The 23554-nt window shown below is 43.8% G+C and overlaps 1 protein-coding gene across 2 annotated transcripts in view; it reads right to left on the reverse strand.

The window, feature by feature from the left end:
- Positions 1-523: 523 nt before the first annotated feature.
- Positions 524-23554, reverse strand: part of PBX2 (PBX homeobox 2) — a 172126-nt gene continuing 149095 nt past the window's right edge. Inside the window, exon 9 of one of the 2 annotated variants that reach the window (XM_069237258.1) lies at positions 524-1961. In XM_069237258.1, the coding sequence (XP_069093359.1) occupies positions 1869-1961 (93 nt within the window). In that variant the 3' untranslated portion in view covers positions 524-1868. The remainder of the gene's footprint in view (positions 1962-23554) is intronic. The other variant, XM_069237259.1, reaches the window with a different exon arrangement.

Raw genomic sequence — 23554 nt, forward strand, 5'->3', positions numbered from 1 at the left:
CAGTTCTGTGAAGACATTCACAACTACTTCATGTTATAAAGCCATGGCACAGGTAACCCAACATCTAGGACTCCAACTTTTTAAAGCCTAGCAAAGGGTGTCATTTTAAGATTACAAGCCATAAGCAGGTTTATTTCTATGCACTGTCATTACAAAATATAATGTAAATGGTGTTTTCTCTGTGGTGAAAAAGGACAAACACCAAAACAGCCTAGAAACGTACTGTTTTCCGAATAATTCAGTCACCTACAGAGCTATTACCTACGCTCCCAACCCGGTGGTAGATAAAACTATGTGAAGGTCTCACCTATGTGTGGGGCACTGGAAGCTTGTTGCCAATGCAGCCAGTCAGCTATTCATATGCCTTGAAATGACATCCGCATTGAGAGAAACTAAATGTTATTCCACGCCCAATAACCAGACGTGAAATTATGAAGAGCATGTAAATAGCCATTAAGATTTAAGTTGCAAATAAAGCATACCCTGTTTTTATCAGTGAACACAATCCAGCACCCGCTCCATGTTGCTCAGAATTTATGCTGTAAAAAAGAGACCTGATGAATGAAATAAGCCCTCACCACAGCCATAATTGACAGAGAGGTTTGTAGTGTTTCTTAGGCCTGCCAGCAGGACACCAATCCTGCATTGTGAAGAAAAAAACAACTTTCCATTCCCAAAGTGCCACCCTCAGTTACAGGTGACAGATGCACAGCTAGAAAGAATCAGAATTCATCACAGATATAACACAAACGTACTAAGCCCTGCTCAATTGCCGAAAAAGTTAATACGACCTATGAAATTAAACTATTTAACAATTTTGGCCATACAGGAGAAACTAGGGTAACAAACACTCATGGTGTGAAGCAAGATAAAAGTTTTGTTTGCCAATTGTGGAAACTCCCATAACTTGGGACGGGAGCGGGCAAGAAGCTCAAGTCCACCTACCACAGTGTACTAGGTTTTAATCATTCAAGTACTGGTTTAGTATTAAGGGCACTGCATGTAATTCAAAGACTGTGGAAGTAACACTGCACTAATCGCGTACAGTGTTTCCAAAATCAGTAAACAGACCGCTGCAAGAGATGCCTACCTCACCTCGATAAAAAAAGAAAAAAAAAAAAGTAGTTGCTAATAGATAGGGCTGAAGAGAATTTCAAAATATGGACATGATTATCGTCATTTTAAATGAGCTGGAGCTACTGCAAACTGGGTGGGACTAAGCTGGCATCGAGAACCTAAAGGGCACCACACAAGAAGGAAACAGTGCCTTACTTCTACATGTCCAAAAACAGTCAAGCAAGGCAAAACATGCTTTCAGTTCCACTGATGACCTCCACTGCCTTCCCTGAAGACACGGTGCTGCTTCGTGGTGCTCTGTAGTGAAGATGGGTGCAGCAAAACACTGGGTGTTAGCCAAGGAGACTGCCCAAATCTTGCTGCATTTTTCTATAATAAACAAATTGGAGCTTGCCAAGCAGGGAAAAGGAGATTTGACTGAATAAGGTGGTTCTGGTAAAGCTGAAGTTTGTTTTTCTCCAATACGGATGTCCTCAGAAGAGTGTAGAGCGATTGGTGCCAGCTTTCGTTCAGAACCACAAACTGGTTCTGTGTTCTTTCCTCCCTTCAAGCTTTCCAACAAAGTCTCTGAAGGTTGCTCTGATTAACACACTTCTGTTTTGCTAGACCTGTGCTCTAAACTTCCTTTCCATCCTCCATCAAACCACAGCAGGTCCCCCAACTACCATCATCTGGTGTGTCAGCCACCATGAAAACTGAAAAATTCTTTTTCATAGGGCTGTCAAAGTTAAATCGGATGTAGCGTGTTTTGTGATCCCTTTGGATCTCTAGCCCATCGAGACAGGAGACAGTCAGTTGGAGGTGTCCGAGTGTACGCTTCCGGGCCCCTCTGTAGGTGAAGTCACCGATGATGGAGTGGCTGCCTCCTGCCAACCACCATTAGCCTAGAAATGACAGAAAAAAAAACAAACATCATGTACAGGTTAAAAAAAAAAAAAAAAAAGGCCAGTAAGCAATTGATACAGAAATTCTATGCTGGCGATAACTGCCTACAGTAAAAAAAATTGTAAACATTATCGAAAGCGCACAGTTCAAGTTAGAATATACCCACTCAGAGGACAGAACATTCAGGCTTGCAACACGTAACAATGACTATCACTGCAAAAAATGTTTTCAGATCAACATGGACATATTTGGGCAATTCCAACAGAGTTAATTTGGTTTTATTAAACATCCAGCTCTACTGTACTTTACGTGGATCCAACAAAGGTAAATAAGCAACACTACAGACCAGGGACATACATTTGGGAGATCCAGCCTCATATTTCGATCTAGAGAGATACGGGACAGAGCCAAAGAGACTGCCCTGAAGAGCTCAAAACAGGAAATTCACATAACTGCTTGGATAAGGAAAAGAAAGACACTTCGTTGCCATAGTAATAGGAGATCCACGGTATCACATAGTATCACAGGATTGAAGGCTTGCTTACTATAGGCCTCTTCTCAGCCTTCTAAATCAATAAACAGAAAGTCCCTTTGTGTGGCTGGATTCCTTGGTGAAAATAACGCGTAACCACTGATCACAACTTAAACTAAGGCAAACCCCTTCAGCAAGGTATGGTGGGAAGCAAGGAAAGGCTTCTGTTTTGCAAAGGATAAGTGGATATAGAAGATTGTTGCCCATGTGGACTATTACTGAGAGGATGAGTCACTCGATCCCTTGACTCGAAAAAAGCTTAGAAGAAAAATAACTTGTAACACTCCGAGCCCAACACTAACATGGCGATATATGCACAGCATGTGTATCTGCTTCTACACATGCCATCGAACACACACATATATTTGGTTAATTTTTAAAATTATTTTCCATTTGGAGAAAAACATATGAAAAAGAGAAGAAATATCAAAACCTCTCCTTTAAAATGGAAGAAACCAAAGGAAAAGCAGGCCCTTTATAAAACCTAGACCAGTATTTTCCAACCGTTGGGTTGGGGACCCCTGCCAGTCCAGAAAGCCTCTTCAGGGGTCTGCAACTGCTTAGAAAATTAAATAATTGTATTAAAAAAAATTAACAGATTAATTAAGTGTATATAAATAAGGTGGCTAAACATACTGTAAACGTCAAGGAATTTGAAATTGGAGACTAAAAAATAAATTGGTATTATCAGAATGATTCGTAGGAGCAGTGCGGGTGCATCAAACAGATTATAGTATGGACAATGTGTGGCTTCAATTGAATTTAGAAAAGCTCCAACCTTCCTTTTAAATTATTATTTTCTTTCATTTAAAATTGTTTGCAAATGAAATAAAATGTGTTATCATTTATATATGCGTTTGATGAAAGCTTGCTTTTGTATTTTTTATGTATTGTTTAGTGGTTCTAATCATCAACAGCGTTTAGCGTGGGGTCCCCGGATTCCAATAATTATTCATGGGGTGGGGGGGTCTAGGTTGAAATAACGATAAAGTGAAGGTCTACAGAAGTTAAAAGGTTAGGACCCACTGACCTATGCTATGCAGTCAGAGCATTAAATTGATATTGTACCTTTAAGGGCTCACCATTGCTCCAGTATCCCATCATGCAGTACGTATGACTGTTAGGTCAGTTCATTTTTTACGTAGATGAGAGAATAGGCACAAACACCTGCATTTAATTGTTGCCTGGGGAGGTTGGAGAGTTGCTTATGACTTTGAGGAGGGTTCCCTTGGAACAGAACTAGGATTGCAGGTAAGAAACCTTTCCTTCTCTTCCAGGAAATCATCATTAATTGTCATAAGCACTGAATAGAATAGCAAGCTCACCCCACCACAATTGTTTGGTGAACAACAAGGCGAAATATGGAATGTATTATCCAAATAGATTCCTTAAAGAGGCTTGACCTACTTGGGTATCAGCTCTTGAATCAGAATCCAGACAATGTCTAGTAAAGGTATGTATTGATCTCCATGTAGCAGCTTTACATGTTACTGAAACAGGAATATTTCTTAGCCATAGTTGCTGCTTTTCCTCTAGTTGAATGTGCCTTAGGTTTACCAACAACGGTTTTATTCGCTAGCTGGTAATTGACAATTATACAAGAAACAATTCGCCTAGAAATTGATTGTTTAGAAGTAAAAAAAAACAATCCTAAGAGCACCACAGTTCACAAATATGGGATTAGATGGTCTAAATTATATTATTTTATCCAAAAAGTATTTAATACCCGGTTTACATTCAAAGAATACAGGGCTTTTTGTGCTCGATTATAGGGGTTTGGGAAGAAGAAACTGTTTGATTGATATGAATATTTGATATTACTTTTGAAGGAAAGCTGGATGAGTTCTCATTACAAGCCTACTTCCATGAAATACAGCCAGCCTTTTTGCGCACAAAGCTTGAATTTCATTAATCCTGTTGTAAGGAAATGCCTCCTTGGCATGGTTACCCCCTGACTTTTTGCCTTTGCTGATGCCATGTTTTGATTTGAAAGTGTGCTGAGGCCTGCTAACCAGGCCCCAGCACCAGTGTTCTTTCCCTAACCTGTACTTTTGTTTTACACAATTGGCACACCCTGGCATCCAGGTAAGTCCCTTGTAACTGGTACCCCTGGTACCAAGGGCCCTGATGCCAGGGAAGGTCTCAAAAGGGCTGCAGCATAGCTTATGCCACCCTGGGGTCCCCTCACTCAGCACAGACACTGCTTGCCAGCTTGTGTGTGCTGGTGAGGACAAAACGAGTAAGTCGACATGGCACTCCCCTCAGGGTGCCATGCCAACCTCACACTGCCTATGCAGTATAGATAAGTCACCCCTCTAGCAGGCCTTACAGCCCTAAGGCAGGGTGCACTATACCATAGGTGAGGGCACCAGTGCATGAGCACTGTGCCCCTACAGTGTCTAAGCAAAACCTTAGACATTGTAAGTGCAAGGTAGCCATAAGAGTATATGGTCTGGGAGTCTGCCAAACACGAACTCCACAGCACCATAATGGCTACACTGAAAACTGGGAAGTTTGGTATCAAACTTCTCAGCACAATAAATGCACACTGATGCCAGTGTACATTTTATTGTGAAATACACCCCAGAGGGCACCTTAGAGGTGCCCCCTGAAACCTTAACCAACTACCCGTGTAGGCTGACTGGTTTTAGCAGCCTGCCACACTCGAGACATGTTGCTGGCCACATGGGGAGAGTGCCTTTGTCACTCTGTGGCCAGTAACAAAGCCTGCACTGGGTGGAGATGCTATCACCTCCCCCAGGCAGGAGCTGTAACACCTGGCGGCGAGCCTCAAAGGCTCACCCCCTTTGTTCCGGCACCACAGGGCACTCCAGCTAGTGGAGTTGCCCGCCCCCTCCGGCCACGGCCCCACTTTTGGCGGCAAGGCCGGAGGAATTAATGAGAAAAACAAGGAGGAGTCACTGGCCAGTCAGGACAGCCCCTAAGGTGTCCTGAGCTGAAGTGACTAACTTTTAGAAATCCTCCATCTTGCAGATGGAGGATTCCCCCAATAGGGATAGGAATGTGACCCCCTCCCCTTGGGAGGAGGCACAAAGAGGGTGTACCCACCCTCAGGGCTAGTAGCCATTGGCTACTAACCCCCCAGACCTAAACACACCCTTAAATTGAGTATTTAAGGGCTTCCCTGAACCCAAGAATTTAGATTCCTGCAACTTACAGAAGAAGAGGACTGCTGAGCTGAAAAACCCTGCAGAGAAGAAGAAGACACCAACTGCTTTGGCCCCAGCCCTACCGGCCTGTCTCCCTCCTTCAGAAGAAACCTGCTCCAGCGACGCTTTCCCTGGGACCAGCGACCTCTGAATCCTCAGAGGACTGCCCTGCTTCCAAGAGACCAAGAAACTCCAGAGAACAGCGGCTCTGTTCAACAAAGACTGCAACTTTGTATCCAGAGGAGCAGATTTAAAGACCTCTGCAATCCCCGCAAGAAGCGTGAGACTTGCAACACTGCACCCGGCGACCCCGACTCGACTGGTGGAGAACCAACACCTCAGGGAGGACCCTCTGGCGACTCAGAGACCGTGAGTAACCAAAGTTGTCCCCCCTGACCCCCCACAGCGACGCCTGCAGAGGGAATCCCGAGGCTCCCCCTGACCGCGACTGCCTGACACTGAAATCCTGACGCCTGGAAAAGACCCTGCACCCGCAGCCCCCAGGACCTGAAGGATCGGCACTCCAGTGCAGGAGTGACCCCCAGGAGGCCCTCTCCCTTGCCCAGGTGGTGGCTACACCGAGGAGCCTCCCCCTTGCCTGCCTGCACCGCCGAAGAGACCCCTTGGTCTCCCATTGAAATCCATTGGAAACCCGACGCTTGTTTGCACACTGCACCCGGCCCATCCCCGCGCTGCTGAGGGTGTACTTTCTGTGTGGACTTGTGTCCCCCCCGGTGCCCTACAAAACCCCCCTGGTCTGCCCTCCGAAGACGCGGGTACTTACCTGCTGGCAGACTGGAACCGGGGCACCCCCTTCTCTCCATCGAAGCCTATGCGTTTTGGGCACCACTTTGAACTCTGCACCTGACCGGCCCTGAGCTGCTGGTGTGGTAACTTTGGGGTTGCTCTGAACCCCCAACGGTGGGCTACCTTGGACCCCAATTTGAACCCCGTAGGTGGTTTACTTACCTGCAAGAACTAACATTACTTTACCTCCCCCAGGAACTGTGAAAATTGCACTAAGTGTCCACTTTTAAAACAGCTAAATGTGTTTTATGTAAAAAGTATATATGCTATTGCGATTGTTCAAAGTTCCTAGAGTACTTACCTGCAATACCTTTCAAATGAGATATTACATGTAGAATTTGAACCTGTGGTTCTTAAAATAAACTAAGAAAATATATTTTTCTATAACAAAAACCTATTGGCCTGGAATTGTTTCTGAGTGTGTGTTCCTCATTTATTGCCTGTGTGTATGTACAACAAATGCTTAACACTACTCCTTTGATAAGCCTACTGCTCGACCACACTACCACAAAATAGAGCATTAGTATTATCTCTTTTTGCCACTATCTTACCTCTAAGGGGAACCCTTGGACTCTGTGCATACTATTCCTTACTTTGAAATAGTGCATACAGAGCCAACTTCCTACACCTGTGAACGGAAGTAATAGCTACTAAAAAAAAAAAAAAAGGCTACACTACCAGTATTTTAAAGAAAGAGGTTTGTGAAGGAGACTTCCTATATGCAGTCATGGCTGCAAAATGAACTTTTATGAAAGAAAATGAGAGGCTAGATTTTGCCAAATGAAAAAGATATGGAATAACTGCTTCCTCTTGGCAGGAAACAGGGTTATGGTTATTCTGAATGCACCATATGCAAAATCATTTCCATTTGAGAGAATATGATGTTGTAGTGGATGGTCTCTTCGCCTCTTTATGTTCATACAATCTTGTGGAAGATTTAAATGCTTGTATTGTAAGAATTCAGGAGCCAATGTTAGGTTAGGGTATATTGATCTGATCCCCGAATTTGAAGAGACGATCTGGTTTGCACAACAATTTCCTGTGTGGTCTCGGATAGATGAAGATCTGTGAACCACCATTGTCGAGGCCATTTCAGAGCTATTAGGATAATTTTTTGTCGTGGAATGCTTTAGTTTTATCAACACAGCTGGAATCGAAGCGATGGGAGAACAAAACATGGAGAAATGTTCCTGACCAGGGCATTCCTCATGGATCCTGGTTGGTAATATCTTGAGGTGAAGTTTGGGCATTTTTTGTTCTGCGCGTCGGCAAAATTGTCTAATTCCAGATAGCCTCATTCTTCCAATATGTTGTGCAGAATTTCATCAGGATTTTCTTGAATTATTCGACTTAGTGCATCTGTCTGCTTGCTGTACGCTCCTAGAAGATTTATTGCCATAATTGTAAATTCTTTACTAAAAGGAATTTCCAAATGGCCAGAGCTTCCAGCGACAACTGCCTTGAATGGGCTCCGCCTTGTTTATTCAGATAATACACTGTTGTTGTATGGTCTATCTGAACAAGGATCGAGGTTGTCTTGAATGAAAGTAGAAATTATTTTAGAGCTAGATGGACAGCTCTCAATTCCAACAGGTAGATGTTATAGGATTCTTCCTTTTTTGACCAAGTCCCCTTAATTTGAAGGAGGGCCATATGAGTACCCCATCCCAGGAGAGCAGTGCCTGTTACTATAGTTTGAGTAGGAATGTGGAAAAGAACTTCTTTCAGCAAACTGGATGCCCTGCACCACCAATGGAATGATTGGATCGCTTGCTAAGCATTATCTTGTTCTCGCAATTCCCTGATTTCTGAATCCACTGATCACCTAGGCACTGCTGTAATGGTCTCATGTGGAATCTGGCGTTCAGTGTCCAAAAGATACAGGATGCCATCAATTCCAGCAATGAAGAAACCTGTCACATTGCTGCATGGGGAGTTGCTTTCAGCAGTTGACACTTCTGTTTGGATATATAGGAGTCCCGCCTCCCAAAAAAAAAAAAAAAAACCACTTTTGCAACAGTGGTGTCAAATATTGCTCCTAAATGGTGAATCCTATGTATTAGAACAACCGTTGATTTCTGAAAGTTGATTTTCAGACCAAGATCTTATAAGGTTGCACTGTTGTTTGAAAGTGTTCGTTTGCCATGACCGGAGACAATGCCTTTATCAACCAGTCATCCAGATACAGCATACAAAAACTTTCCTTCTGAGAAGATGGGCCGCAACTACTGCCATACCCTTCTAAAGGTGTGAGGAGCAGGCTTCTAGCCTAAGGGAAGAACCTTCAATTGGTAGTGACCTACCACAAATATTAGAAACTTCCTGTGGTTCTTTATTATTGGAATATGGACATAGGCATCCTTCAAGTCTATCCCACATTTCTAATCTCTTTGACGTAACTAAGGATATGTTTGGTGTAAAGTTAACAGCCTAAAACGTTCTTAATACATTTGTTTGTAAATTTTAGGTTGAGAATGTGTCTGAAATCTTGTTTTGGACCTTTTTTCTGCACCAGAAAATAGTGGGAATAAATACCCTTTCCTTTACGCAAAGGAGGCACTTTCTCCACTATAATGTTCTGTAATAAATAGTTTACCTCCTCATAAAGCAAGTTTTGATGTAGATGAAAACAAAATGGTTATGTATGAGTAGTTTTGCAGCTTGAAAAGTGTTCTAGACTCATTCACTGTGCATTATTCCGCCATCTAGTGGTTGGGTCCCGAATTGTCCACCCCCACCTTTTCTCTGTGGGTGTCGACCACTATTTGGCTGCTATGTTCACCCCCTTGTGTGAAGGCAGATGGCACCCCGGATGTTCCTGTACCTAAATCGCCACCTTTGGATTCTTTTTTCCCCATTTTCCTTGCTTACTTCTTTCTTGTTTTTTCCTTTCCCACCCTATTGCTTCCCCTCCCATTTCTGGGGTGGTGGGTGGGTCGCATGTGAATCCAGAAAACCTCTCAGGCTGCAAAACTACTCCTACTGGTAAGTAACTATTTTGTATTGCAACATGAATCCTTTTATGGATTCACATGCTGTGCATTAGATTATGTAACAGTATCTCCTTTCATGGGTTGGCTGGGAGAAAATGAGAAGGTGTTGGCAACAAGTGTTGTCGTACTCTGTCCCACATGTGCCTCCTTGTTCATTTGGATATCCACACAATAATGAGTTGCGAATGTGTGTGTTGAAGCCTGCCTCCACTGGATCATTTGCTAGAAACACCAGTGATGCGTCCTTTTTTCATGGTGAGTGTGCTCTTGAGCAAGTGGGCATTGTCATTCCTGCTCTAGCACAGCAAGTCTGTATTGTTCCCGATTGTTCCTTTAGATACTGGTGAACCATTGGTTGCTTAGGGGAATGAGAGAAACAACTGATCTTCTTTACAATACTCATGTTTCTTGCAGATAGTACATTAGAGCCCTCCTTACATCCAAAATGTGTAGGGCTCTTTCAGTCAGGTTTTTTTGTTGTTTGAAGAATGATGGCAGTTGAATACCCTGACGTGAAACTAGGTTACATTTTTGGCATTAACTGTGGGATCGTTCTGAGAACCATCTTGTCCCTGTGTATCTGCTGGTATGGTTCTAGTATTGTTAGTGCCTGCAGTTCGCTTACTCTGCAAAGCGATGTGATTGCGATTATGAATGCTGTCTTGAGTTATTTTAGATCATTAGTGATTTTATATCCTTAGTCATTAACTGTGTTAGCACAGTGTTTAGGTTCCATAAAGGACCTGGGACTGATCTTGGTGGAGCGATTCTTTTTGCCCCTTCAAGGAATCTCTTTACTACTGGGGATGTGAAGAAGCTGCTGCATTAAGTGCCCCTAGTGAATGACACTATGGCTGCCAGCTGTACCTTTAAGGATCAAAAAAGATCAGTCCGGTATTCAGTAGATGAGTGAGATACATTGAGAGTTTCCGGTCTAGTCCTAGCCTACAAATGTTTGTTCTTTGTGCTCCAGTTCATGTACCTTCCCCATTTTGCTGCACAGCATTTAATTGTAGTAGCCTTTCTAGCTTCCTTAAAGATCACCATTGTCCTAGGTAAAAGTTGGAGTTGTCCAAATCAGAAGTCTCCAGGAGCCAGGCTGCTAGGCTGAGTGTTGCTGGCTCAGGATGGTATCTCTCTCTCTCTCCCCCTCCCCCCCCCCCACCCAAATCCCTACCCTTACCCCCCCCAAATTGTTAGCAGGCCTTTTTCTGCTTTGATTGTCCTCCTTTGATCGCTGGACATTTCCAGTAGGTCCGAGTACCAAGGCTGTCTGGCCCATTGTGGCACTATGAGAATCTGTGTGTCCCTTACTGTCTTGATTTTTTCTAGCACCTGTAGTATTAGGGGTACTGGAGAAAAGGCATAAGCAAATCTCTCTGACCAGTTTATTGACAGGGTATTCCCCTCTTATTGGTGGTGTTGAAGCCTGGAGGCAAAGCTTCGGCATTTTGCGTTCTTTGCTGTTGCGAACAAGCCTATTTCTGGTCTTCCCCAAGCTTGGAATATCTTCTCCAATATCTTTTGCTTGAGTTCCCATTCTGGAGAACTGCTTTCCTGCCTGCTCAAGCTGTCTGCCTCTGTATTTTCTTTTCCCAGTAGGTGTATCGCTTGCAATTTGATCTTCCTTGGTATTCCCCATTGCCATATCTCTTGGGCTAACCTGCTCAGGAGGAATGGTTTTGTTCCTCTGTTTGTTGCTGTAGAACATCATTGTTGTGTTGTCTGTTTGTATTAGTACAGTTTGACCTAAGATGTGTTTTTGAAATGCTTTCAGGGTTAGAGAAACAGTTTTTATTTACAGGTAGCTGATTCATTTCAGTGCCTGTGTGTGCTCCCCAATCCTTGTGGAATGTATCTGCTGTAATGGTCACTGTTGGAATTGGTGTTTCGAATGGTCTTGGTCTCCCTACTGTCACGTTCTAGGATTTCCACCTTTATGCTTATTTTTGTACCTTTGCTGTGACAACCAGTAGATCCTCCCAATTACCTGTGGCTTGTGACCATTTGTTGCAGATCCATTCTTGGAAAGGACGTATATGCAGCCTTTAATGTGTTAGTAGTGGTATGCATGATGCCATCATAGCCATTAGTTTCATGACTGGCCTCACTGTCAGAGATTGATCCTTCTGGTAAAGGTCGAACTTGACCTGTGATCGCCTGTGCCTTCTTCTGGACCGGATAAGCTTGGGCTGTTCTGAAGTTGAGTGCCGCTCCCAGAAACATATTTTCTTGCTCTGGGGACAACTGTTTTTGGTTTATTGAGAAACCTAGACATTCTAGAGTGTTGGTTACTATCTGAATGTCTTCTTGGCATTTCTTTATTGTTTTTGCCTTCACTAGCCAGGTGTCTAAGTATGGGTATACACAGAGACCCTCTCTTCTTACATATGCTGCAACTGCAAGCAAATCACTTTGTGAAGACTAGTGGTGCTGATTTTAATGCTGCAGGGTAGCACTGTGAACTGATAGTGCACTCTGTCTAAACCAAATCTGAGATATTTTTTGTATACTTGAGTCACTGGAATGTATAGGTAGGCATCCTTTAGGTCTAAGGTTGCCATAACAGTGGTATAGCTCCTTGGAGTGTTGTCACCATGATGTGTTGAGTACAAACTAATTTAAGAATTTGAGGTCTAAGACTGGTCTCTGAGTTAGCTCCTGTTTTGAGACAAAGAGGTAAGGGAGAATAGCTTCCCTGGTTTCTTTCCCTTGCTGCTACCCTTTCGATAGCCTCCTTTTTAAGAGTTCTTTCACCTTTTCCTTAGTTGTGTTATCTATTCCCTTTAAAATTTATTTGGTTTTGGGGGGAATTGAAGGGGGTTTGCTTGAAAAGTTCTATACAGTATCTGTGACATATCACGATCAAAATCCATTTGTCTGATGCAATTCACGTCCCCAACGATTCATCTTCAAACCCTGTTGCTTCCTCGAAGTCCTTGAGTTAGAAGAACTGTTCTTGCTCTTCCTCGTAAGGCTCTGGTGTTGCTGCAGCCTCCAGGGCAGATTTCCCATCTTCTGTGTCAAAAGACGTACACCGTTTTGAGGGGATTTGAAAATCTTTTAATGAGTCGAACTCCTTCTTACTCTGAATGAGTGTCACCATATCCGCTTCGAGCCTTTTGTTTCTCTTCGGCCTTCAGTGTTGGAGAAGGTCTCTTTTTGGGCGTTGATTGTGCGACCTTCTCTGACGCCTTGGTTCTTTCTCTCTCTCACTCACCAATTCCCTCCCTCCTTCTCGAGGAGATGGGATTGTCGAAGGCTTTAACAGAATTTTGCCCAGCATCTGTATCCCTCAGTCAGGATCCCTGTGACTCCTTTGTTTTCGGCTGAACCTTGGGTCGACTAATGTTTCGGCACCAAGGCTACCTTTTGGGAATTATAGTCCAAGTGTTTAGACTCAGGACCTTCAATGGTTTTGTTACCTTATGCCTTAACTTCTCTGAACCCTTCCACGGTTTCTTCACCACCTGCTTCTTTATGACATCGGCTGCATATGTTCCAACAGAGTAAAGCTTACGAGACAGTACATTTTATTTTATTTTTTATTTAATTATTTTGAATGCATTTATTTAATTATATTTATATTTCTTTTTTCTCTAGTACAGTGGGACTGGAGTAATAGATATGTAAATACATAGTAAATTAATGTATATGCAAGGAATATAATGGGTATAATAAGAGAAGTAAAGTTGTATTGTATAAACAGACTTTCAAGAATTTGTAATATTTGATATTAATAAGTATACTTTTCTAACATTAATTTATCTTTCCTCAATTTTTCAATAGCGAAATGCTTGCTGTTAAAAAGTTAAGATAATATTCACTCATTGTGATATAAAAAAAAAGAAAGCAGGGATTCATAAGTAACAACTTATCTAGGAGCTATTCAATGACCTATGAACATGTTAAGCATAGATTAATATACACATCTAAACACACACATATAACCATGTGTAAATATACATTTGTTAAACAGGATTAAAGAGTATGTGTAGAAATAGTAACTATACATATTTCTTAAAGGACTGTACATGTCTAGAATATACACAATCAGATTATAAATATTTATCAACACAGGCATATGCAGTCCCTTGGTGTTTGGATATGGTGGTTATGAAGGAAAGAGCCAACTCTTGAGTAGGCTTCTGAATCTTATATTTGGCAGTAATGAATTCCATGGTTCAGCTGCTTGAACAGAGAAAGATGTACCACCTATTGTCTTTTTCTTGTATGGTGGTGTTTTAAGGCGGGGTGCCAAGCTTGAGCAGAGGTTTCTTTGTTGAATGTATTTGGTTATTTTGTTTCTGATGAAAATCAGTCCTGTTCTATGTATAGCTTTGTGGGTGATACAAAGCAGCTTGAAGGTGGATCTTCTGGCAACCGGTAACCAGTGTAGTGATCTCAAGGCAAGGGAGATGTGAGCCTAAGGCTTTACATGTAATAGTAGCCTGGCAGCTGAGTTCTGAAAAAGTTGTAGTTTTTTCATAATAGATCGAGATAATCCATTGTAGAGGCAAGTGGCATAATCCAGTTTAGATAGTACAAGAGAGAGATAGTAGCCTGCACCTTGTGTGGAAATCCAAGGTGGGGGAAGATGCATTGCAGATTCTTCAAGGTGATGAAGCTTGATTGTGCTAATTTGTCCACTTGGGCATTCATTGTTAACTTGGAGTCCAAAGTAATTCCAAGGTTTTTAACTTCCTTGGGATACTTGAGGAGGTGGTCCCAGATCATTAGGCCAGGCACACAGTGGGTCATAATTTTTCCAGTCGACACATGAGCATTTCCGTTTTGAAAGCATTCAGTTTGAGATGGCTCCAGGTCATCCACTGACCAACCGCTCTGAGGCAACTGAAGATTTGTGAGTTTTCAATGTCTTTGGGGCATTCTAATTTAAGTAGTATTTGTGTGTCATCTGCATAGTTGTAGCATGTGAGTTGAAAATCATTGATCAATTTTGGTAATGACATCATGTAGATGATGAAAAGCATAGGTGAGATGATCGATCCTTGGGGGACCCCTGCTTTTGTGAGATGGGGTTTGGACGAGAAGGGGGGGAGAATAGATCATATTAGTTTTGTTTTGGAGCTAGGATGTAATCCAGTCAAGAGTAGTCCCTTCTATGCCGGCTTCATGGAGCCTTTGAATTAGGGTGTCATGGTCAACAGTATCAAAGGCAGCTGAGAGGTCCAAGAGAAGTAGTGCAGCAACTCCACTGCGGTTGACTGTGTTTTAAAGATCATAAAAGATTGCTATGAGTGCCGATTCAGTGCCTCTTCCTCAGCAGAATACAGTTTGGTAGTCTGCAATTATGGAGTTGTCTTCAAGGAATTGTGAAATCGGGGCGAATGCTGCTCTTTCAGTCAGTTTGCACAGGAAAGGTCCATTTGTAATTGGTCTGTAGTTGTTGGGGATCATGCGGGCCTAGGTTTGTTTTCTTTAATAATGGGCGTATGTATGCCTTTTTCAGGTTTTCAGGAAAAGTTCTTGTAGTTAAAGGATTTTGGATGATTCTTCTTACAGGTGTGGCAGCAGAAGTAGATAAAAGAATGCTCTTAAAGATGTGTGGTGGACAAGGGTCAGAAGGGCAGCCGGAAGGCCTGCTAGTTTTGACCAAATCCATAAATTCAACTGGTGATATTTGTTTAAAGGAGTGCAAGGGATGGGTTGGTTTACTCTTGGAGGGGATTTTAGGAAACAGTTTGGTGCAGATGGTTTTCTTCTGTTTTAAATAGGAGTCCAATGTGTCTGCCTTGGTTGTGTAATGAAATGCCAGTTTGTTTGTGAAATCTTTTTTCCATGCATTTAGGTTTTCCAAATTCATTAAGAAACTTTCTCATCAAATTCTTAAGTTGCAGATTTAGCATTTTGAATTCTGAGTAGTACCTTTTTTTATAACTTTTTTGATTGATGATTTGTATTTTCTATTAAGTTTGTGTAGCTGAAGGTTGTCTTGAATGTTGTTTGTTTTGTGCCAGGTCCTCTGCAGCCTTCTGATTTGTTGCTTTATCTTTTTAAGTTCTGTGTTTCTCCAAGGTGTTGGCTTTCTTTTGTCCTGTTTAGTTTTTTTGAGGGGTATTAGGATATCGAAAGCTTCCTGTAGCCCCTCAAAGTTTTGGAACAGAATTTAGAGTGTCTCGATCTGTATTGGCTGTTAGTTGTGTTTTCAAGTCTTCAAAATTGAGTTTGCTCCATGGTCGATATGTGTGTGTATGTAAGGTGCTATTGGGCGTGTTGATTTGTGTTGTTTTATGTTGGAAAGTTACTAAGTGGTGGTCTGACCATGTGATTGGCGTGATGCTACAAACTAGTTCAGGGTTTGCAAAAACGACATCTAGGATGTGTCCAGCGATGTGTCTGGGATTGTGTACAATCTGATGTAGGTTCAATGTGACTAGTCAGGTGGTGAGAGCTTTTGGACGGAGCATATTGGGTTTGTCAAACCAAATGTTTAAGGTCCCCAAGAATGCATAGGTTTGAGTATAATGTTATAAGGTTTGAGACTGTCTAGAAAAGTGTCTGGGAATGTCAAATTGCTAGGTAGAGGTCTGTAAAGGAGGAGAAAGTTACAAGAGGAAGCTGCTGTAGGGTTGCATCTGGTGATGAGGGCTTCACATCTTTGTATGGAAATGTTGCCTGTTATACAGAGATTTATGGCTTGTTTGAATATAATAGATAGTCCACCTCCTCTTTTGCCTATATGGTTTTGTGTGATGGTTTGACAGCCTTGTGGAATGGCTTCATCCAACACTGGGGCAATGTCATCTCCCAACCATGATTCTGTTATGAATTGTAAGTCAGGTTTTGTGTCAGTGGGCAGGTCGAAGATGAAGTGCTTTTTTTTTTTTTTTTTTTTTTTAGAGCGACCAAGCATTTATGAGTAGGCAGCTTAGAAAATTTGTATTTGTGGCGCTATCATTTTGTTTTGGAGAAGGGGGAGCAGTACATTTTGAGCTTGTAGCAGGTGTGTTGTTAGTTGTGATAACTGTATGAAGGTCACAACAGTCTGTTCTTCTATATAGTGTTCCTCGTCCAGCAGGCTTAGGAGGCATTTTGTTGGGTCTGTGTGTGTTGGACTTTGTGGCTGAGAGTGACATGGTGAGTGCAGTATGTTTTTGTAGAGTAGCCTTATTGTTTAATAGATATGGGGATGCAAAGTTAAGATTGGCGTGTTGTTTATTTTGTTTGAGTTTGTTTAGTGTGGAAGGAATATGGGTTAGGGGTGGTGGAGGAGCATGTGGTTAATTATGTAAGGCTCTAAACTGTGCAATGGACGAGAGGCGGGTGAATGAGTGTTGCTATGTTGGGGTGCTTGTGGTAGATGTTTGTGAAGAGTGAGAATGTAGGAGTAAAGATTGGTCAGGATTTGTATTGTTTGTGTAGTCATGAGGGTGGGAGCGGGTGTGACGGAAAGTATGAACATTTGTATTATTTTGATGTGCTGATGTGTGAGGTTTGTTTTGTTTTTGTGGAATAGTGAGGATATATTGATGTAGTGGTTATCTGTGAAGGATTTGTATGTAAGTTAGTGGTGGTGAGTGGTATTCGAATATTACAGGGGGTGTTGTGTTTTGGAGAAGAATGTATGAAGTGTGTAAGAGGGGATGGGCGAGAGTTAGGGGAGTTTGTGTTAGTTGTGATCACTGGAAGAGGTAATCTATGTGGTGGAGTGGAGTGTAACCATTGTATGTTTATGTGTAATTGGTGAAGAGACTGGGTGGGTGTTTCTGGATGGTGTGATGGAGGGCTGAGTTTAGGTATTGTCATGTTAAAAGGGGGTCTGTTAGGAGCAAGTAGAGGATAGTGCTGTTGGTTTGTACAAACAGGGAGTGTGTGTCTGGATGGCTGAAAGTAACGTATAAAGTGTTTTTGTGTTGTGTGGGCCATGGCAGGATGTGTTAGTCGGAATGGACAGAGTTGTGTTTGATGTGAGAATGAAGGTGTCTTAATGTAGTTGTGGTGGATGTGTGTATAGGTGTGGTATGTGGGGTTTTGGGTTGGTTGATGAGACATTGCAAACTGTATGAGGCCTGTTTGTGGTGCATGAGTTGGATGCCTTTGCTGATATTGTGTTTGGATGTTGGAGGATGTGTAGGGACTAAGGTCCTTTCTAGTAATTGGAAAATTGGGCAGCATTTCTGGCCCTAGTCCTGGCCAGAACAGGCAACTGCCCTTGTCCTCGCCACCCGGGCTGAGACGCCCTGAGCCCTAGGCTTAAATAGCCCTATTGGCCAATAGAAACCTAGTCCTAGTCCTAACCAATCAGATTTGTAACCCTAAATCCAAGAGTCAATGGGAGACCTAGCCCTATTAACCAATCAGACCCCTAATCCAGACTACCAATCTCAACACTAACCCTAAAACCTCAGTCCAGTTGGAATCCGAACCCTAGTACCAATCAATACATTAACCCTATTCCCTAAGCTAATAGAAATACTAGTGCCAGAAACCAACGTATGTAACAACCAATAGAAACGTATTTAAGGGCCATGTTAACTTAAGCCCAAGCCCCTGTGGAACTACTTTAGGAAGGAACTTCGGGTTTGTACGAAGGACCACTTTATCTCTATGACTTTGGAAGAAAGGTTCTTCCAAGGATAGGGCCTGGAGTCTAAGTGATGTGATAGTGACTAAGAACCCCACTTTCCAAGAACGGTACAGAAGAGGGCATAAATAAAGTGGCTCAAAAGGAGGTTCCATGAGCCTGGTAAGCACAATATTGAGATTTCAGGATGGTGCAGGAGGCATTATGGGTGGAATAACCATTTTAAGGCCTTCCATGAAGGCTTTGATGACCGGGATTCTGAACAAGGAAGAATGTTGCCTGTTCTGTAGATATGCAGCTATAGCTGCGAGGTACAAGTGAATGGATGTGTAAGCTAGATTTGCTTTCTATAAGTGAAGCAAATAAACCATGCCTTGGACAGTAGTTTTAATGGGATTAATACATTTGGGTTGGCAGTACCATACAAAACGTTTCCATTTTGCAGCATAACATGCTCTAGTTGTGGGTCTAGGAGCTTCCCTGAGCATGTCCTTATTTTCTGTAGGCAATCCTAAGTAATAAACTCTATGGCTTCAGGAGTCATATCGCAAGGTTGAATGTCTTGGGGTCTGGATAGCTGATCTGTCTTTGATTTTGAGGGAGATGGAGCTTCTCCTGGGGAACTTCTGAGAGGTCCAGAAGTGTGGTGAACCATGGCTGACACGCCCAAGTGGGAACTATAATGATCATGGTGAGAGATGTCTGCCTGATCCTCCGAACCAGAAATGGAATGAGAAGAAGAGGGGAAAAAGTGTAAGCAAATATCCATGACCAGTTCATCCATAGAGCGTTGCCCTTGGATAGAGGGTGTGGATACCTGGAGACGAAGCCTGGACATTTTGCGTTTTCTGCTGTGGTGAAAAGGTCTATCTGAGGAGTTCCCCACCTTGAGAAGTACATTTGAAGGACTTTTGGGTAGAGTTCCCATTTGTGGACTTGTGTCTACATCCTGCTGAGCTGGTCTGCAAAGTTGTTGTCCATCTCTGGGAGATACTCTGCCACCAGATGAAGGTGGTCTGAGCAAGTTGTGACAACCTGGACAACTGTGTACCACTGTTTCTGTAAATAATACATGGCTGTCAAGCTGTGTGCAGACTAAGACAACCTTGTGAGACAGGTGATGAAGAAATGCTTTATGAGATGTGCAGCCTCTACTGCTTAACACTGAAGATTCTGGGAGCAGTCGTAACTCAAAGGCAGTTCTTTTAACTGGTAATGTTTGTCTGCAACCACAAATCTTAGGTATTTTCGGTGTGGAGGGTGGATGGGGATATGAAAGTAGGCGTCCTTTAGATCTAGGGTCGTCAAAGTCACCTTGATGAAGCGGAATAACGTCTTGAAGAGTAACCATGTGAAAGTGTTCTGAGATAATGTAGTGGTTTAATGGTCTGAGATCCAGAATAGGCCTGAGAGACATCCTTTTTGAGGATGAGGAAGTATAGGGAATATACTCCTGTTCATTGGTGTTGCAATAGAACAGGTTCTAAGGCACCTTTGAAAAAAAGGGATTTTACCTCTTGTTTGAGAAGGACGAGGTGCTCGTGGGATAGCCTGTGAGAGCGAGAGGGAATGTTTGGACGTGTGGAAGTGAGCTCCAGGCAGTAACCATGTTGAATAATGGAAAGAACCCATTGGTCTGAGGTGATGTTGACCCATTCTGTATGAAATATTTGAGGTCATCCTACAGGTGTGGAGTGGGGAGACATAGGTAGTCACTGTTTGAATGTGTAGGTAGAGCTGGGGGTTGTGCTACTCTTACCTCTGCATTGGTTGTTATTGCCTCTATAGGCTCCCCTGAAGGAACCTCAAGTGTATGAGGTTGAAGGCTCCCTGGACTGGGGGTAGAGGCCTCTGAGGTTGTTGATTTGTAACCACCTCTAAATGTGGGGCAACGAAAAGTGCCTCTTTGCGAGGAAGACTGAATAGCACCCATGGCTTTTGCGGTGTCAGTATCTTTTTTTCAACTTGTCAAGGGTGGAGTCCACTGGAGGGACAAAAAGATGTTCCTTGTCGACGGGCATATTGAACTCAGCTTGGTGGACCTCTGGTTTGAAGCCAAAAGCATCTAAGCCAGGCATGTCTCCTTATTAGTACACTGGTGTTTATACCACACACAGCTGTGTCTGTGGCATCCAGGGAACAGAGGATGGAATCATTAGAGATTGTTTGCCCCTCTGCAACAATCTGTTGTCCTCTTTTGCGGTGCTCATCTTAGAGATATTGGAGGAGCTCCATTGAGGACATGTGTGGCTATAGATACACATTCCCTGCATAGACTATAGAGCAGTGCCTCTCAAAAGCGGTGACAAACCTGTGGGTGTTGCAGTGGTCTGGAAAAGTGTACGGAAAAGGGCCTTCCCTACATTAGCTTGCTAGAACATCCACACAATAACATTTAGTGAAGGTGTGTAGCGTGGACGATGTAGCTGTTACATATGTCAGCAATGGGAATGTTTCCTAAAAAGACCATGGCTGCTCCTTTTTTTACGAGTGGAGTGTTCTAGGAGGAACAGGTAGTGGTCATTTTACTTTAGCGTAACAGATCTGGATACATTTAACAATCCACCTGGTGATGGCAGATTTAGGTATGGGGTTGTCTTTGTATGGTGGTGAGAAAGCAACAAAAAGATGTTTAATCTTTCTAAAAGTTTTAGTTTTATCAATGTAGAACATAAACGCCCTCTTGACGTCCAAAGTGTGGAGAACTCTTTTGGCGCCTGAATCTGGGATCTTGAAGATAGAAGAATGTTGTCTGTTCTGAATATATGCAGCTATCGATTCGAAATGTAATCTTATGGAAGTGTATGCCAAGTTTGCTTTTTGCAAATGAAGTAGGTAGGAATGAATGCCTTGCACTTAAACTGTGCCAGGGTTCCAGTGTTTGGACAGACAGTAGCAAAACAAAATGCTTCCATTTTGATGCACACCATGCCATAGTAGTGGGTAAACGTGCTTCCTTAAGAATGTCCATTAATTCTTAAGGCAGGTTAAGATATCCACATTCTATGATTTCAGGAGCCATACCACAAGATTTAATTTCTTGGGATTTGGGTGTTTGATTTGCCCGTGGTTCTGAGTGAGAAGGTCCAGGCTGCGGGGAAACTTCTTGTGAGGAACTGCCGATAGTTCTAGACGAGTGGTGAGCCATGGTTGTCGGGCCAATGTGGGGGCCACTAGGATCAATGTGAGGGATAATTACCTGAGCTTCCAAACTGGAAAAAGAGGGAGAGACTGAAAAGAGTAGGCAAATATCCCCAACGAGTTCCTCCATACAGCATTGCCCTTGGACTGAGGGTGCAGGAACTTTGAGACGAAGTGTGGGCATTATGCACTTTCTATGGTTGCAAATAGGTCTATATCTAGGAACCCCCACTTTTGGAAGTAGTGAAGCAGGACTTGTGGGTGGAGTTCCCACTAGTGGACTTGTTGCCGCATGCTGCTGAGGAGGTCAGCAAGTTGTTGTGTGCCCGTGGGAGATGTTCCGTTAGTAGGATGTTGTGGCGATGGCCTAACATCAGATTGTTTGGGATAGACGAGAGCGCTGTAGGGAATTCCCCCAACCCAGCCCCCCTCCCCCCAAACTCACCCCTCCTTGGTTTCTGCACATAATACATGGTTGTCATGTTGTCTGTGCAGATCAGGACAACTTTGTTGATCAGTTGAGATGTGAACCCAGGATGTAACCCCAGCTGTGTGCTCAGTACAGCCCCTAGGTAAGGTTGGATCTGAAGAGGCTGTAGCGTCTTCTGCCCTCCCCAGCTCCTCTGGCTGCTGCTCTCAGTTCGAGGCCCTCCTCCACCAGCAGGCTCGTCCCTGCACCTCATCCCTGGTGGTCATCACAAGTAAGTACTTTTCCTCCGTAACTATTTCATTCTTTTGCTTTTTCTGCCTTTTCTCACTTGTTTTTCCTTTTCCTTTCCATCTCTCCTCCTTTGCTCTGCCCTCTTTCACTCTTGCTTTTTCTGCCTTTTCACTTGTTTTCCTATTCCATAGTTTTAATTTTCGTTTCCCATCTCTCCTTTCCTCTGCCCTCTTTCACTCTTGCTTTTTCTGCCTTTTTTCACTCGTTTTCCCTTTTCTTTTCCATCTCCCCTCCTTTCCCTGCCCCCCTCCTGCTCCCCTCTGGCCCCGTCCCCCTCCCCCTGCGAAGCACCTTTCCCACCCTCCCACCTGACTGCTCCCCTTCTTAAATGCGGCCGCAGCACACGCGACACGCCGCTGGTGCGTCAAAGGCAAGCCAGTCTGCGCCCAGACCGCGCCCAGCGCCAGGAACCATGGATCTCCCTTTAACCACCCCCTGGCCTGCCTCCGTTACGACACCGTGACCCTTCTCCACCTCAACACCGGATGTCTCAGCAACTGCTGCATCATCTACCCCAAGGGCACCCACAGACCTTACATCTGCGGGAACTGCAACTTCAGCGCCAGCCTCAACAAGCTGAAGGTACTCGCCACACACAGAGATACCAACAACCTCCACAACCCCATCAACTGTCTGCTCCTGAACATCCGCTCCCTCCACAAACATGCCACCGAACTCTGAGATTTGATCGACACTGCTTGACTAGACATCGCCTTCCTTACTGAGACCTGAACCAACCCCACCTCGGGACCAGACATCACCATCACCATTCCCGACAGATACAGCATCCTAAGGAAGGACTGGCCCTCCCACCTGGGTGGACTCGCCAATGTACCAAGGACGTCTCAGGAGAACAATGCACCGCCATGGAACACCTTTACTTCCTGGTCCACTCCAAACAACTCCTCCATCTGCGGCACCCTGGTGTACAGCCCACCCGGCCCCCACCCAGGTTTCATAGAAGACATTGTAAACATCGCTACCTCCCAGGCCCTAGCGTCAGACAACTACCTCCTCCTTGGCAACCTGAATTTCCATCTCGACGACACCACCGCTCTACTCTACAACCTCACCACCCTCGGCCTCAGACAGCTGGTCTCCACACCCACCACGCACATCGCAGGACACAAAGTGGGCCCAATCTTCACCTCAAGCAACCAGATCACCATTGAGACCATCTCAACCCCAGACTGGACCGACCGCTGCTGCATTCACTTCACAATCACAGCACCCAGCAGCTGCACCCGCACCCCCATCAGCCCCACAGGAAACGGAAGAAAATCACCAACAAACAACTCCCCTCATCTCTCGCCAAATCCCTCCCTCAGATGACGCCAGCACAGCAGCACGCAATCTTAACGCATTGATCACCGACTGCGCCGACACTCCAGCCTCCCTCTGGCTGACATCAGCCAAACGCGTACCTAAGAAAGCCAGCTGGTTCACCGCTGAACTCCAAGAATCAAAGCGTACCCACAGACGTGTAGAGAAAAAAATGGAGGCTCAGCCAAACCAGCAAAGACCTCGCCTCCTTCAGAGGCACAACTGCCCCCGAACAATCAAGAACGCAAGGAAAGACACACTCCAGGAGTGCATCAACTCCTCCACACACAACTCTAAGGAACTCTGCTTAGTCATCAATGAGTGCACAGATTTCCCCTACCCCCCATGAAGCCACCA

The sequence above is a fragment of the Pleurodeles waltl genome, chromosome 6, assembly GCF_031143425.1.
Source record: "Pleurodeles waltl isolate 20211129_DDA chromosome 6, aPleWal1.hap1.20221129, whole genome shotgun sequence".
NCBI classification, from domain to species: Eukaryota; Metazoa; Chordata; class Amphibia; order Caudata; family Salamandridae; genus Pleurodeles; species Pleurodeles waltl.